At 39.2% G+C, this 15550-nt stretch overlaps 1 protein-coding gene across 1 annotated transcript; it reads right to left on the bottom strand.

The window, feature by feature from the left end:
• Window positions 1-7060: 7060 nt before the first annotated feature.
• Window positions 7061-15281, bottom strand: LOC117336711 (G-protein coupled receptor GRL101-like). The gene is made up of 5 exons (XM_033897323.1): window positions 15179-15281; window positions 12910-13134; window positions 11033-11641; window positions 10437-10570; window positions 7061-7075 (listed from the first exon to the last, which is right to left on the bottom strand). Exons 1-5 carry the CDS (start codon window positions 15279-15281, stop codon window positions 7061-7063), a joined length of 1086 nt encoding a protein of 361 aa, XP_033753214.1.
• Window positions 15282-15550: the final 269 nt, after the last annotated feature.

Consider the following 15550-nt stretch of genomic DNA (forward strand, 5'->3'; position numbering starts at 1 on the left):
AACCATGGACCAAATGAAACTTTCACGTGAAATTCGAGGAATACCTCTCCGGTTCATTTCAAGAAATACTGATAACAAACCTCAATTCTAACAATCCAAGTTGGATGCCTGTCGGCATTTAGGTTTTTAAAAAAAATCTTAATAAAATTGGAACAACTGGAGACAAAGGGGAGCCTACAAATGATGTTTGAGAAGTATTCCCTTTGGTACCGTTCAAGAAGTAGCGACAAGGGTACGGACGGACAGACCACGAATGGACCACGGACGCAGGGCAATTTTACACATTAATTAGTAATTTTTACATTTTAATGGGCTAACAAGAATGCAGTTTTGTACAATATTCGATCGCCGAATGTCAAAAAGGAAATGCATTATTGTTTCCAAATGTACATTATAGTAAGCGTATTAGGGCCACATTCACTGTTCACAAAATTAAAAAAAAAATAAACTTAACAACGGGTTTTCTTGATTTGCTTTGGGTGGTAAAATTGTATAAAACTGACATCAACTTAATGATTAATGTGTAATTGGCCAATTAATGAAGAAGTTATGGGAAACATATGTAGATTAGGCTACGCAAAGGCCTGGTATGATAGATAGTAAGTAACCACACACAAAGGGGACTTAGAATCGGAACTAACCACACACCAAGGGGACTTAGGGTTAGAACTAACCACACACCAAGGGGACTTGTACATAACTTACCACACTCCAAGGGGACTTACGATCGGAACTAACCGTACACCAAGGGGACTTAGGGACAGAACTAACCGCACTCAAAGGGGACTTAGGATCAGAGCTAACCGTACACCAAGGGGACTTAGGATCGGAACTAACCGTACACCAAGGGGACATAGGATCGGAACTAACCGTACACCAAGGGGACTTAGGGACAGAACTAACCGCACTCAAAGGGGACTTAGGATCGGAACTAACCGTACACCAAGGGGACTTAGGGACAGAACTAACCGTACACCAAGGGGACTTAGGATCGGAACTAACCGCACTCCAAGGGGACTTAGGATCGGAACTAACCGTACACCAAGGGGACTTAGGATCGGAACTAACCGCACACCAAGGGGACTTAGGGTCAGAACTAACCACACTCCAAGGGGACTTAGGGACAGAACTAACCGTACACCAAGGGGACTTAGGATCGAAACTAACCGCACTCCAAGGGGACTTAGGATCGGAACTAACCGTACACCAAGGGGACTTAGGATCGGAACTAACCGCACACCAAGGAGATTTAGGGTTAGAACTAACCGTACACCAAGGGGATTTAGGGTTAGAACTAACCACACACCAAGGGGACTTAGGATCGGAACTAACCGTACACCAAGGGGACTTAGGGACAGAACTAACCGTACACCAAGGGGACTTAGGGACAGAACTAACCGTACACCAAGGGGACTTAGGGACATAACTAACCGTACACCAAGGGGACTTATGGTCAGAACTAACCACACTCCAAGAGGACTTAGGGACAGAACTAACCGTACACCAAGGGGACTTAGGATCGGAACTAACCGCACTCCAAGGGGACTTAGGATCGGAACTAACCGTACACCAAGGGGACATAGGATCGGAACTAACCGCACACCAAGGGGACTTAGGGTCAGAACTAACCACACTCCAAGGGGACTTAGGGACAGAACTAACCGTACACCAAGGGGACTTAGGATCGAAACTAACCGCACTCCAAGGGGACTTAGGATCGGAACTAACCGTACACCAAGGGGACTTAGGATCGGAACTAACCGCACACCAAGGAGATTTAGGGTTAGAACTAACCGTACACCAAGGGGATTTAGGGTTAGAACTAACCACACACCAAGGGGACTTAGGATCGGAACTAACCGTACACCAAGGGGACTAAGGGACAGAACTAACCGTACACCAAGGGGACTTAGGGACAGAACTAACCGTACACCAAGGGGACTTAGGGACAGAACTAACCGTACACCAAGGGGACTTATGGTCAGAACTAACCACACTCCAAGAGGACTTAGGGACATAACTAACCGTACACCAAGGGGACTTAGGGACAGAACTAACCGTACACCAAGGGGACTTAGGATCGGAATTAACCGTACACCAAGGGGACTTAGGGACAGAACTAACCGTACACCAAGGGGACTTAGGATCGGAACTAACCGTACACCAAGGGGACTTAGGGACAGAACTAACCGTACACCAAGGGGACTTAGGGACATAACTAACCGTACACCAAGGGGACTTAGGGACATAACTAACCGTACACCAAGGGGACTTAGGGACATAACTAACCGTACACCAAGGAGATTTAGGGACATAACTAACCGTACACCAAGGGGACTTAGGGACATAACTAACCGTACACCAAGGGGACTTAGGGACATAACTAACCGTACACCAAGGGGACTTAGGGACATAACTAACCGTACACCAAGGGGACTTAGGGACATAACTAACCGTACACCAAGGGGACTTAGGGACAGAACTAACCGTACACCAAGGGGACTTAGGGACATAACTAACCGTACACCAAGGGGACTTAGGGACATAACTAACCGTACACCAAGGGGACTTAGGGACAGAACTAACCGTACACCAAGGGGACTTAGGATCGGAACTAACCGCACACCAATGGGACTTAGGGACAGAACTAACCGTACACCAAGGGGACTTAGGGTCAGAACTAACCACACTCCAAGAGGACTTAGGGACAGAACTAACCGTACACCAAGGGGACTTAGGAACAGAACTAACCGTCCACCAAGGGGGACATAGGATCGGAACTAACCGTACTCCAAGGGGACTTAGGATCGGAACTAACCGTACTCCAAGGGGACTTAGGGTCAGAACTAACCACACACCAAGGGGACATAGGATCGGAACTAACCGTCCACCAAGGAGATTTATGGTCAGAACTAACCGCACTCCAAAGGGACTTAGGATCAGAGCTAACCGCACTCCAAGGGGACTTAGGGTTAGAACTAACCGCACTCCAAGGGGACTTAGGGTTAGAACTAACCGCACTCCAAGGGGACTTAGGGTTAGAACTAACCGCACTCCAAGGGGACTTAGGATCGGAACTAACCGTACACCAAGGGGACTTAGGGTTAGAACTAACCGTACACCAAGGGGACTTAGGGTTAGAACTAACCGCACTCCAAGGGGACTTAGGGTTAGAACTAACCGTACACCAAGGGGACTTAGGGTTAGAACTAACCGTACACCAAGGGGACTTAGGGTTAGAACTAACCGTACACCAAGGGGACTTAGGATCGGAACTAACCGTACACCAAGGGGACATAGGATCGGAACTAACCGTACACCAAGGGGACTTAGGGTTAGAACTAACCGTACACCAAGGGGACTTAGGGTTAGAACTAACCGTACACTCCAAGGGGACTTAGGGTTAGAACTAACCGTACACCAAGGGACTTAGGGTTAGAACTAACCGTACACCAAGGGGACTTAGGGTTAGAACTAACCGTACACCAAGGGGACTTAGGGTTAGAACTAACCGTACACCAAGGGGACTTAGGGTTAGAACTAACCGTACACCAAGGGGACATAGGATCGGAACTAACCGTACACCAAGGGGACATAGGATCGGAACTAACCGTACACCAAGGGGACATAGGATCGGAACTAACCGTACACCAAGGGGACTTAGGGTTAGAACTAACCGTACACCAAGGGGACTTAGGGTTAGAACTAACCGCACTCCAAGGGGACTTAGGGTTAGAACTAACCGCACTCCAATGTGACTTAGGGTTAGAACTAACCGTACACCAAGGGGACTTAGGGTTAGAACTAACCGTACACCAAGGGGACTTAGGGTTAGAACTAACCGCACACCAAGGGGACTTAGGGTTAGAACTAACCGTACACCAAGGGGACTTAGGGTTAGAACTAACCGTACACCAAGGGGACCTAGGGTTAGAACTAACCGTACACCAAGGGGATTTAGGGTTAGAACTAACCGCACACCAAGGGGGCTTAGAGTCACTAAGGAATCACATAGCTCATTTACATAAGGAGCCGAGAGTCTGAGCAAATCATACTAGCAGGGTGGTTAAGAATATTAAGAAAACTCAGGCCATTTCTCAGTTTGATTTGGTACACCGTGATTGCTGTAAAGTTTATATCAGGTCTAATGTTTCTGGCATATATCTGTATTATTACAATTGTAAAACATATACCTATATGTGTACCTATTGATCTATATATTTAAATTAGTGAATGAATGAATAGTAAAATTCCTACCTGTCTTTCTCTGACGCTAAACTGATGATAGATCAGACGATAAAACGTTGATGTTTGGAGATGTAACTTGTGGTAGATTTCTCAGCGTGTCTCTTGGCTGGTCAAACGCCCCGTCTAATGTACAATAAGGTAATAGATACAGATATATATATACTTTTTAGCTACGTGGTCATGTGAAGTACTTATACATCTTTCTGTTGTTTGATTGGATAAATTGTATCATACATATATGTACTATGTACTTACAATGAGGCCAACGATAAAGAAAATTGTCGAAATGCACGTACACCAAATTATGGAGAGGGGGTTAGGTCAGGGACACGCTAAACAACAGGCTGAATACAATAATGAAGCAAATATAGAGCCCGGATGGAGAGGACACATCTAGACAAGGGGGTTTTATCCTCTCCCGGCGTGAGATTACAACCAGACACACAAGGACTATACGGGAATTGCCCCCCGTGGCGGGAGACTTTAACCGGAGATACAACGGAGGGTGATACAACCACTCACCCGGGGTTTGGAGATTGAGTCGGGGACTGCAACACCAAGGGTAAGGGGTGATGTTCTATCCAGCAGGAATACAGCTACAAGAAGAACACAGCAGGTGGTTTAATGCAACCATGCAACAGGGCGGGGTGGGGATGGGGTGGGGGGGGGGGGGGGGGGGGGGGGCTTGGGATTACTACATCCATACAGCAAAGGGCTGGAGGATTAGTACAACTATACAGCAAGGAGGCTGAGGTTACTACAACAATAAATCAAGAAGGATGGAATTACTACAACCATACTACAAGGGGCTGGGGGTTAATACAACCATGGAGCTGGGGGATTCGAATTACTGCAACTCTACAGAAAAGAGCTTGGAATTACTACAGCCATACAACAAGTAGCTGGATCATCGCTACAACCATACAGCAAAGGACTTGGTATTAATACAGTCAACCAGCAAGGGTTTTTTCCAATAATATTATTAGAATAGATGCATAACCAGGATTAATTATATTTAGCCATATTCGGCAATTCATGTTTCCGTTAATTACATGAAAACTGCCAATCATAATTAAAAGTATATCAGAGACCCCCAAATTGAAATTCTACAAATTCGTGAACAGACATGGTTTCTATAATCTAATAAGTGATTATATTGATATATTCTGATATTATAACCCAGATAATTAGCATCAGTTGCAACGCCCCGTCCAATGTACAATAAGATGTTTGATACAGGTAGATGTACCTGTTAAAGGTTTATCTACCTGGTCAAGTGAGTGACGTCTGGACTAACATGAATGGGGTCACCAGACATCATAACCTTATCTAAGTTAATCGGTGGGTACCTGTATGTTGACGGTGTAGAGAATCTTTATACATATGGTGTATAATCAATTGCTATTGTCTGACTTCATTTTATGTTGTATTTGTTTTATTGTATGTCGGGAGAGGGAGTTTCATAAATTGAAATAACTTACGAGTGGTTGCATATGCTTGTTTGGTTTGTTTTTGTTTAACGTCCTATTAACAGCCATGGTCATTTAAGGACGTGTCAGGTTTTGGGGGTGGAGGAAAGCCGGAGTACCCGGAGAAAAACCACCGGCAACTGTCAGTACCTGGCAACTACCCCCACGTAACCCAGAGGTGGAGGGCTAGTGATAAAGTGTCAGAGGCCAAGGCGAGGCCAAGGCGAGTAAAGAAATAATTGACAAAATTTTGAGAATGGGAATAAGGGCCTTCAACCTTCGACCTTCGACCTTCAACCTTCAACCTATAACCTCAAAATTCATTTTTTTTTTTTTTTTTTTTTTGAAAGTAACGGGAAATCCCAAAAATATATCTGGAGCAAAACAAAATTAACACAGAAAATGCATAAAAAGAAAGAAGATACGGTATTATAGATTAATGATATGTTTTATCTATTCTTCATTTCCAGAAGTTCTTTTCCATGCACTTTGCAATTTAACACTCTCAACTCGGAAGGCGAATACATTGTTGCTGCAATGAATTATTACTATGTGCTTACAATTTGGCAAAATAGTTATGACAACGTATCCGTGATTTTGAAATCCCGCGCTAAAGGTCTCACGCAAGTATTCAATTTACTTCGTCTTATTATACTGTAGTTACACCATTCCCCAATCGCTCATTTGAAGTTCAAATGTTGTCAACAAATAGTGATAGCAAGGAATGTTTACAGACGGAAGGACGTACGATAAATGACCACGGACGCAGAACGATTTGAATAGCCAACCATCTGATGCTAGTGGGATAACTATATGCTCGTTGAAGGTCAAACAAGAAATATGTCATTGTTTCCAATTGAATAAAGGAACAGAAATCAAGCATTAATTGTCTGATGAAAATGTCAATGAGAAAGTTCAATTTCATGTTAGAGCAAACTGAACGAAGTTTGAAAGACATTGGTCAAAACCTGATGGAGAGGATCTACAATCGAGACCAGGAAGATTCAAATACTGTCGAAAATTTTAAACCGAAATTCCGCTCACTTGAAACTACATGTATGTTACCTTTCAATAATTTGCCCTGAACATTTTAATATGAAATTGATCGACAGATCAAGATCCCCCTGAGTAAACAAACTGGTATTTTTCTGTTTTGTATCCCTCTTCAAAGAATGACACAAAGTAGATATGTTAATGCCTGTTTTGTATACTTTACCACCAACGCCTTTTTCTTTATGCTTCCATAATCAAACGTTTGTGATCTGGTGTCAGATTCTTTCCTCTATCACCCATTATGCGTGAGCATAGATGTGCCCATATTATCTAAACTAGACTTCATGACATCAAAGGTAGTTACTCTAAAACAAAAAACAGAATACATAAATTAAAAAAAATAAAATTATTTTTCCTCCATAATTATGTCGTGTGCACGGCATAATTATGTCGTGAGCACGAGATAATTATGTCGTGCGCACGACTTAGTATGTCGTGCGCACGACTTAATTACTGAGGAATTAATTATTAATTAATTATTGAGGAAAAATAAATATTAAGTCGTGCGCACGACATAACTATCTCGTGCTCACGACATAATTATTGAGGAAAAATAAATTTTATGTCGTGCGCACGACATAACTATCTCGTGCGCACGACATAATTATTGAGGAAAAAAATTAAGTCGTGCGCACGACATAATTATTGAGGAAAAATAAATATTAAGTCGTGCGCATGACATAACTATCTCGTGCGCACGACATAATTATTGAGGAAAAATAAATTTTATGTCGTGCGCACGAGATAAAAAAATGTTTCCACATGTCCCCTCTATACTTCCGTATTATTGTGACCAAAAATAGGAAAATTATTTTCAGATTTTAGCGATTAATATAATAATGCACTGGCACATTTCTCAAATAAGAATAAAAACTCGTCAAATTGCTCTTGATCTTGCACATTATCGAATCAAAGCGAGTGCTGTTGTTGCAAAAGTCATAACCCGACGTTTTGCTAAGGTAGCCGTGTACAGTAAAAATGCCCAATTCTTATTTTTCTGTGTTTTTAGAGCTTTAAATACCATGGTAACAACTTCAAAATTGCTTCAAAATTGCAAAATATTATGATATTTGACCCAAAATGACACAATTCTCCTCACAATTTTTTTTTTCTGAAACCTATTTGAAATCAAATATCTCTATCGCAAAGACAGAATTAATCTTGCTTTGACACATGTTGTACATTAAGTTTTCCCGCTATCTTACCTTGACTATTAGCTTCCGTTTGTTGCTGTAGGCTAAACTAAATTTCCGGTGTAAACAATCTTTCGGAAAATCCGGAAATTTAAAATCCGGAACCAATTTATTTATTTTAGTTTTAACAAATGTGAAGCCTGAATGTACTACCAATTATAGTGTACATTTTTTTATGTATATCATAATACATGAGCTATTTTCTTAATACAAAAAAAATCGCCCTTTACCTAAGGTTTTCCACAAACATATTGACATTAATAAAATGTTTGATTTCAACCGGTAGTCGTGTTTTACTGTATGTATATAATGAAACTTTATTTCATTCTGTTCCCTACCACGTGCTTTATTTATTTTTTTAATTTAACAAATAATAACGTTAATGATTAAATTTGCTAAATACGAGTCTTTCAAAGAGAATTTACCTCTGCTGAAGGATGATAAATAATTTGATATTTTCCTATGATAGAATTACAAATACATTATGCACATTCGTAGGTAAAACTGATTCAGATATAAGTAGCAATATCTGTGCCGGAATATGGCCTAATAGTTGTGTCAAGTCGGAATTTTTCTTTCAACACCTAAGCAGCTTTTTTTTTTACAATAAATCTGCAGTTATTAATGAGAACAATATAACCAATGAACTTATGGATATGTTTTCGTCAGACTCTATATAAAAGTCAAATGTTCAATAAAAGGTACCATGATCCGGTAATAAAGCAGACCAAAGGGACTTGAGCATTTGTGCAATTGGGCCTTTTCTACTGTGTATACCACATTTTTAAGTTTTTAAATTTTGTTTTTGTTGTTTTGTTTTTTTTATTTTTGCTTTATTTTTTTTATTAATTCACATCTAAATGAACACATCTTCAGCGAAATTGTATTGTCATTTTCATAAGATGTTATACTGGATATGTACGTGAAATAATAATAATGAAAAAAGTACAAAATGTTTCACCGTCATGTCGCTTTATTTTAGATAATTATCAAAAAAGACAGAATATACAAATTGATATAACATTTAATATATGTATCACCTTTTCTTATATTGTATAAACATGCACACATCTAACTTTGAAATATATATCAAATAAATAAAAAAGAAATGCAATTATTGTTATTGTTCAGAAATGTCTCTAAGCAAATTCAATATTCAGACCAAGAGAAGTGTTAAATGTATCTCTTATTTTTTATTTTTAGCTGTTTGATTGGTAATAGCTGTAACTTGTCTGGCCGGCCGTATATACATGTACATATTACAACTCTTACTCTTGTGGATGTTTTGTTGAAGTATTTACAAAATAATGTTGTTTTATTGTGACAACAGCTTTGGCAAACGCAACCAAGAGAATCAAACAATATTCACTGTGATGTTATAGTACGTATGTTAATTATCATCTTATGGACGCTGTCTGACCACTAACGTACGCTGTCTGACCATTAACGTACGCTGTCTGATCACTGATAAACGCTGTCTGACCACTGGTGGCCGCTGCCAGACCACTAACGCACTGATGGACCCGGTATGACCACTAACGTACGCTGTCTGACCACTGAAGAACTCTGTATGACCAATGATGGATATTGTCGGACCACTGACAGACGCTGTCTGTACCACTGATGGACGTTGTCTGATATCTTAAGGACACTGTTGACCACTGGTGTTGATTATTCTCCATATGTGGTCTCTGTCTTAATAATGGCGCCGTTTGTATGGAGAACTCGCAGCACCGTCGTCTGCTTTCATTTCTGTAGTTACACAAAAATCATCTTAAAGTTAGTAGAATTATAACAGAATTATAACAAAAAAAACTTAAAACTACATTTTAAAAACTACTAATTAAAGAGGCCAAATTGCCTAGAAGTGTAAACGTCATCTGTTTCATTGTCGAAACCTAAAATGCAAATCAATGACAAATCTAGTCAAGGTGATATACTCAAAATGATAGCGGGATACAATCAATGGAACATACGGGCACGTCTATCGAACACATCTAACTTTACATACTCAAGGAAATTATTAAGCTCAATGAGACCACGATGATGACCATAAAACTGCATCTTTCATAACTCTATGTCACCATCAAATTCGACTGTGATTTATACCAAAATGTTTACTAGAATCCCTGAGGAAGACCTACCGTTTAGATTATAAAATGAATATCAGATAATCCAGAATCTAATATTACATTTACGAATGGATTTGGTTTGTTTGGTTTGTTTTTGTTTAACGTCCTATTAACAGCCAGGGTCATTTAAGGACGTGCCAGGTTTGGAGGTGGAGGAAAGCCGGAGTACCCGGAGAAAAACCACCGGCCTACGGTCAGTACCTGGCAACTGCCCCACGTAGGTTTCGAACTCGCAACCCAGAGGTGGAAGGCTAGCGTTAAAGTGTCGGTACACCTTAACCACTCGGCCACCGCGGAATGGAATAAGGCGAGTAGGACATATAGGGACAATATAAACTCACCTTCCGTCTCCCCCTCCACACAGCTGTAGCAGTATAAAGAAACGGATTGATGGCGGCATTGATAGGTAGCACAAACACCATCACCCAGGCATACACCCAGTCAGGTATTTCAATTCCAAACCGTGATACGACACCTTAGGAACGAAAAATAGACATTTGTGTAAGTTATATATCAGTGAACTTATTTGTTAAAATAGCTAATTTTTAAGGTTTTTATTTAGACAATCATAAACTATGATGAAGTATTTAAGTCATTAACTTAATTGGTCCATTCTTCCGTTATTGAACAACAAATGAAAGGGTATTTATTATGTATTCGGAGGCGGATCCATGTTATGCGATGCTAAAAAGGACATCATTTCGGAAACCTACAAATGACATCCATTCTTTTGGTATTAACTATCAAATGAAAAATTATTTATTATCTAATCAGATGCGGGTCCATATTATGCGAATCAAAAGAGATATCATTTCGGACACCTACCCATGACATCCATTTTTTTGGTATTAACTATCAAATGAAAAAATATTTATTATCTAATCGGATGAGGGTCCATATTATGCGAATCAAAAGAGACATCATTTCGGACACCTACCCATGACACCAACAGGGAACCAGCAACAAAAGTCTGTCGCCACCACAAAGAACAGAGTCGTTGCTACAGTAATCTCTCTTTGACGATTCTGCGAAGAGGCACTGCGACGACCACTTCTCCTCAAACTTTTGCAAATACAAATTTGACATACTACAATTATAAGAAATACGATGCTGTTGAGGCAGACAAAGACAGCAAAGGAATATTCAGTCCCCGGGCGCGCATCTCCTTTAAGAGGCAAGGCCAGACAAACACTCGATTGAGAGTAGAATTCTCCTTTGAAGTAGGACTGCAGAGTAACAACAGGGATAATACCAAGTATGACAGCAACAATCCATAATATCAATGAGACAACTAAAGCGTGTTTCCATGTGATACTCCTTTGGGAGAGACGGGACAGAGGGAACATGATGACAATAAGTCTGTCTACCGTCACCATCAGAATGAGGAAGGTCGACATCTCGCTGGATATACTAGATAATATACCTGCCGTGGTACATAAGATACTGTTTCTCCATTTCTGATCATTCCAGGCGTATACACCTTCGTAATACGCACCCACAACACCTATTATCAGTAGGTAGATACCCATGAGTAAATCTGACACAGCTAAATTCAGAGTGAAGAATGAATAACTTTTAGTAATATTATCTTTGTCGATGAACAGTCTGTAGATTATGACGGTTAGGTTTCCAATTAAAGCACAAATTCCAATAATCCAAAGGCAAACTTTTAATACTGTCGAACTTATCAGGGTAAAACATGAGGATATCACATCACTTTTTGATTTACATTTATTAGTATCAGTAACGTGTCTAAAACACATCCATAACGGAAATTTCGTTTTCATACAGTTATTGTCTTCAACTGACGGAGGCTTAACACAGCACATAAACGGAACATCAGTGTACAACTTATTTAAGTTATCTAAACCCTTAAACATATGTTGTATTACTTCTAATTTATTACCGACGACATTCAAATCTGACAGATTCCTGGGTAAACGTGGTAAATGTGTCAATTTATTGTTTGACAAGTCTAGAACTTGAATGTTAAAAGGCATAGATTGGACTGTTAATTCATCATGGCTAAGAAATCGTTGATCATCTATAACCATTCCAGAGAAAACATTGGATGGGAGAACAGTGATTCCATTGCTGTGCATATGTAGGTAAATGAGATTTGACAGCCCCATGAACAGATCAAATGGAATAACTGCTATCTTATTGTCCGATATATCGAGATACTGAAGGCGATGCAGTCCATGGAACAGGTTGTATGGAACAATTGTGATTTTATTGTTGTTCAGAAATATGCTGATAAGCTCTGAACGCCCATGGAAAATATTATAAGGAAGAGTGGCGATTTCATTTATACCTAAATGAATAACCTTAAGTTCCGACAACCCATCAAGCAAATTGAAGGGGAGATATTTGATTCTGTTGTACCACAGAGTTAGTTGGGTTAAGTTAGATAGTCCATTGAATATGTTGGACGGGAGAATCGATAACCTATTCGATCCAAAAATTAGTACGGTAAGCTCCGGCAGTCCTTCGAACAGGTTGTGAGGAGGCATCGTAATGTTGTTTCCGCTCAAGTAAAGATGAGTTAGTTTAGAGAGTCCTTTGAACACTTTGTGAGGAAGAACCGTAATGTTGTTTTCCGGCTCAAGTAAAGATGAGTTAGTTTAGAGAGTCCTTTGAACACGTTGTGAGAAAGAACCGTGATCCTGTTTCTATCCAAGTAAAGATGAGTAAGATTAGATAGTCCATTGAATACGTTTTGAGGAAGCACTGTAATCTTATTTGCATCCAAGTAAAGATGAGTGAGTCTAGAAAGTCCATTGAAAAGATTGGCTGGTAGAACCGATATCTTACCATATCCCAAATCAAGCATCGTAAGTTTTGTCAATCCATTGAACACGTTATGAGGAAGCACTTGAATGATATTTTTGGACAGATTCAGATCAGTAACTTTCGATACTCCATTGAACACGTTATTTGGAAGGGTGGCGATGTTCTTTTTGGTAAGAATCAAACGAATGCGCCGAGGTCGATCGTTTATAGACAAGCAGGCATTGATTTCCGTACAGTTGTAAGGTTCTGTAACAAACAGTAACGTATATAGATAAGTGGGTGTTGATTCTTTTACATTTTAAGGCTCTGTAATAAAAAGAAGCTTCTATAGACAAGCAGACGTGGATTCCCATATAGCTTTAAGAGTAACTAAGAGTATCGTGTGCAGTCGAACAAGCCTGGATCCCCGAACAGTTGAAAAGTTATTTAACAAGAAATACTTGTCAACCTCAGTGGCATATATGATAGTATATCCCTGTCGCCACTTAAATTTGGCGAGGTAATTATCTAGCCAAATGGTGAAAACTCGACTTATCATAATTAATATCATAATTAGGTATCATACCTGTGCAGCTTACCACTAGCTATCGATCACAGACAGCCAGAGCCGCCGCATTTAAACCGACTAAATGCTTGATCGAGGTGTTCAAAGTCAATATAGTTTATCTTTTAAAATTAAAGTGTCAAAACTTGATACTTTAAATGTCGATGGTGGCAGTTGTTGGCCTAATAAAAATATAGATATTGAAACATCAAGTATAATTAAATGTAGTTAAACAAGAATAATTTACATTAATAAATTGACATCGATATCGAATAGAGCTACAGTGTACGTATGCTACGTATAAGGTTCAGTAAGTCGACAACAGGCACAAAACCAAAACCAAAATACACACATAACTTCAAGTATCTTATGCTTGTTTTGAGTTACTGTATAACATGAAACTTTCGTTGTGTTGCTATGGAACCACGGACATAAATACAACAAACAGTGTTGTATGTAATATTACTATAGTATTGTTGCATGTTTTATGTTATACAGTATTTGACATCAATGTTACGAAATTTATGGAATGAAGGCTTTTAAATATGAGCATTTCCCGTTGGCATGTCATAACTTTGTAATGTTGGTATATTATACTTACACTAAAGGCACAATCTAAGATATTTGTAATCGACCAGGAACTGGAAGTATTCGGTTAAACAGTCTTAATGCTACAAGCAAATATTTTATCAATTTCCGATGTTAACTGACATTTATAAATGTTTCATGTTTGCTTAATCATTGGTGACTTTGCTATGTTATTCCTTCATCTCAGGAATTATTCCAGTAAAGTTTTTTTTTTTTTACAATATGGCAGACTGTTCTTTTTAGCTCGCCAAGGCTGTTCCTTAAAAGCTATTAATGAATCAGAACTTTTCGTGTTTCCTCCGCACAATACATTAGATGTGATTAGTATAAGGATATGTGAGGAATCCAAAAGTATTGTATAATCCATTTCATTTTTGACTGATTTCATCGCGTGTTCCTCTTCATTATCTGTTTTATTATCAATAATGTTTTCAAGTTAGGATTCAGGTATTTAGAATCATCATTAAAAATAGTGGCTTGCAATTGACGCGATTTAAGATACATTGCCTTGCTATAGTTTCCAATGAAAGTCTCATTAATATAACGTTGATGTTGCAATAAGTCTCAAAAAATATTCTTCAAAAGTTACATGCAAATTATCTAATAAGTACACCCTATAAGCGCACCCCAAGGTTTTGCTAGAGAAACAGGATGGATGTGCTAGTTATAATCTTTTAAAATATCCCTTACCTCAATGAAATGCCAATACATTTTTCAAACACAGCTGAGTGTATACAACATTACAAAATTAATTCAGAAAGGGAAAAAAATGTTTAGTTCCTTTGGGCATGACTTTTCGGGCAGCCATTAAACTGCTCATTTCCGTTGTGACGACAGGCATGGTAGCCATTTAATTGATACACACCAGGGATATGACTCTATTGATAGCCAGTTTGCTGTTCATTTCGCTTGAGACATGACCCTAATGATCGCCATTTAACTGCTTATTTCACTTGAGACATGACCAACCGATTTTCAACTTGCAAAAATATTCAAGGTAAATTAAACTTCAATACGTTTTAACATTACACATTGTACATTTATATCAATAAAAACGGGCCATGTTTTTTCTGAGGAGATCCTATCCCTTTAAGAGTTTGGAATAAATCCCTGTACAGGTCGATAAACAGTGGCATGCCAGTGTAATCTTATACTTACCACAGCCAGCTACTTTTTCATGTTCTGGACAGTAAATACAGCATTTGTATTCCATAAGTTGAGGAGATTTTCCTGGGGGACACAAGTTCTCCTCAGCATCCATAACATCACCTAAAATGCAATAAAAAGACCAAACGTTATAACGCCACAAACCAAACGTTAGTATGACACTAACCTTAATTTACTATGCCATAAACCTAAGATTGAACACCAGAAATCCTTCATTTGAAGACCACAAGTTAGTGTCCCACAAACCATTATTACATCCCCAAGTCTGTGATTGTACGCCAGAAACTCTAATTTTGTAGGCCGCAAGTTAGTGTGCTACAATGCCCCAGTCATAGCACATATAGCTAATACCCACAAACTCTA

Source organism: Pecten maximus, chromosome 10, assembly GCF_902652985.1.
Source record: "Pecten maximus chromosome 10, xPecMax1.1, whole genome shotgun sequence".
Lineage (NCBI taxonomy): Eukaryota > Metazoa > Mollusca > Bivalvia > Pectinida > Pectinidae > Pecten > Pecten maximus.